The sequence below is a fragment of the Coenobita brevimanus genome, chromosome 62 (genome assembly GCF_032717465.1).
Source record: "Coenobita brevimanus isolate Jiangsu-jjx chromosome 62, ASM3271746v2, whole genome shotgun sequence".
Classification (NCBI taxonomy): domain Eukaryota; kingdom Metazoa; phylum Arthropoda; class Malacostraca; order Decapoda; family Coenobitidae; genus Coenobita; species Coenobita brevimanus.
Window position 1 is genome coordinate 7,222,324 of NC_137015.1, and position 2,728 is coordinate 7,225,051.

Genomic DNA, 2,728 nt, shown 5'->3' on the forward strand with positions numbered 1-2,728 from the left:
AGCCTACTGCAGTTTATGAGGCCCAATTATTAAACTGTTCTGAACTACTATAACAGCATATTAGTTTTCAACTGGTCCATACCCATGAATCAATACCGGGTAAACATAATTTTCTTCTACAAGTCAGCTTCATGGGTAAACAAGGTATAACTTGTACATTAAATATCAATTACATCCATATGTCTAATTCATGCATTAACTAAATACTAATGAAAAAAACATCCAATATACACCTTATCTATCACAAACTAACCATTATGAACTTTATCACTCCAACTTTTTAAAATTTCCCCCCCAAAAAATAAAATCTACAGTTCTGATTCATATTATTACCATCGATCATGAAACCAACCCAAGCTGCTCTAATGTTTACCATTTAACTTATTACTGTTCATCAACAGGAAGGTAAAAATATTTGCATCATCTTACATGTGCCTTAGATCTAATGTATCAAACCAACAAATGCTACTAAGAACAGAAAGTACTATGATTGAGCTAACTATCGTGTCGTTGCACTTTAATGGGCAACTTTTGAATTGCAAGCATAGCTCTACCTATATTGCTCACATGTCATTACAGCCTCACCCCTGTACAAGGCAACTATACCGTACTGTACTTCTTTCACTGTAACCTGGCCCAGATTATTGTCCTATTGCAGCTTATTTCATACAGTTCAACAGCAGAGAAAGACAATGCTATGACAACATTCTTTTCAAGGCACTTCTTTGCGACTGGCATCATTCTACGAGTAAATCTTTTACTACACCTCAGTACTCAAGATTGAGAGATCGTAACTTTAGATTAGGTTAGAGTGAAAAGGTTATACTAGTAATACAGAACTATCAAGTGCAATTCCCAGCCCACAAATATAGCTATTCATCAAGTACAGTATTCCATAACAGAGCTTCTTGACTTTGAATGAAAAACCTTGCTTGCATTAATCCATTATATGACAAATTATAATCTGATATATTTAGATATAGCCAGTTATTACTTACCTGATGTAGACAACTTGGCCACTGTCAATTTCTCTTCTCCAGCCAAAGGGCACAACTAGCATGAAGTTTTTGTTGTCAGCAGGGATGGGTGGCAATGCAGTGGGTGCTGGGCCACACATGGAACCAACACCAGCACCCATCACGTTGGTATGGCCCATGGTGCCACCTGCCATCTTCCCACCAGCAGGAACCATCGCCATGTTACCACTCATCATCACTGCTTGCTGTTGCTGCTGCTGATCTGGCATATTTCCACCCACTATTTGTTGCTCCTGTGGTTTCTGTTTTTGTTTTGGTTGTTGTTGTGGCTGCTGCTGTTGATGGCCTTGTGTAGCCATCATACCACCACAGTGAGTACCAGGCTGTGCCGGCATCACAGCATTTGCTTGTCCCATCACACCATACCCGTGACCCATATGATACTGCCCTCCCATGACATTCACGTTACCACACTGTTGCTGTGCTATGTTCATCTGTTGTCCCTGCACCATACCCTGACACTGCATGGCATTCATATTTGGCTGTCCCACCATGTTCATCCCTGGGGCTTGCATCATATTAACATTATGAACACACGTGTTCTGCCCCTGCATGACCTGGCCATGCATTGCATTGGTCCCTTGTCCCTGAACCATCCCTGCTGGTGCTGGTGCTGGTGCTGGTGCTGCTGCTGCTGGCATCACGCACGGCCGTGGCATATTGTTCATATTATTCATACAAACTCCTTGTCCTTGTTGCATCACATTCATGTTCTGGCCATGCACATACTGATACTGCTGTTGCATTATCTGTAACTGTCCCCCTTGCATTTGAACATGTTGCACTGTGTTCACTTGATGGAAGGCTTGGACAATGTTTTGATTGTTGTACACCCCAGTTTGATTCATTCCACTTACATTATTGCCACCGGTAGATTGACATGCCATATAATTTGGATAGTTATTGTAGTTGTTTGGGTTCATGTGGCTGTTCATGTACTGTGAGTTGTTCATGAGGCTTACTTGGTATGGTTGGTTGTTACTGAACTGGTTATTTGCCTGTTGCTGCTGCTGCTGCTGTTGTTGTTGTTGTTGTTGGAGGTGGTGTTGCTGGTTGTGTTCCACCTGACTGTCAGAACTTAAACTACTACAGCTTGATTCAGCTGTTTCTGATCTAACAGAATCACAACGGGAGCTAGTTCTCGGACGAGCAACTACCATGTTACTGGTGTTGTTGCTGTTGGTATTATTATTATTGTTATTACTACTGTTGGTGGTGGTGTTATTAGTACTAGTATTATTCACCATGCCTGTATTGCTGCAGTTATTACTGGTCACCATCTGACTATTCATTATCTGAGGACCACAAGCCAAGGCATGATTATTACTACCACTACTACTACTATTATTATTATTATTATTATTATTACTGATGTTGGGGTTATTAACTTGCATCATGACTCCATTTTGTACATAACCATTCATTGTACAGTTATTCATCATGTTCCCTTGGTTTTGTAGGTGTTGTGTTTGAAGCTGTTGTTGCTGTTGCTGCTGCTGTGCCTGTAACTGTTGTTGTTGTTGCTGTTGTGGCTGCTGCTGAGGTTGGTTACCAGCTCTTGTATGTTGCTGTTGCACCTGCTGTGACTGCTCAGAGGCATGCACAGTGACTGTGGTAACAAAGTTGCCACCAGGCAGGTACTGCAGCTGTTGTGATCCATGGTTTGCTGGGAAGCAGTTGTTGCCTCCTTC

At 41.6% G+C, this 2,728-nt stretch overlaps 1 protein-coding gene across 1 annotated transcript; it reads right to left on the reverse strand.

Annotated features, from left to right (window-relative positions):
* Positions 1 to 994: 994 nt before the first annotated feature.
* Positions 995 to 2,197, reverse strand: LOC145403957 (uncharacterized). Its single transcript, XM_080275559.1, has one exon. The coding sequence runs from the start codon at positions 2,195 to 2,197 to the stop codon at positions 995 to 997; it is 1,203 nt and encodes a 400-aa protein (XP_080131685.1).
* Positions 2,198 to 2,728: the final 531 nt, after the last annotated feature.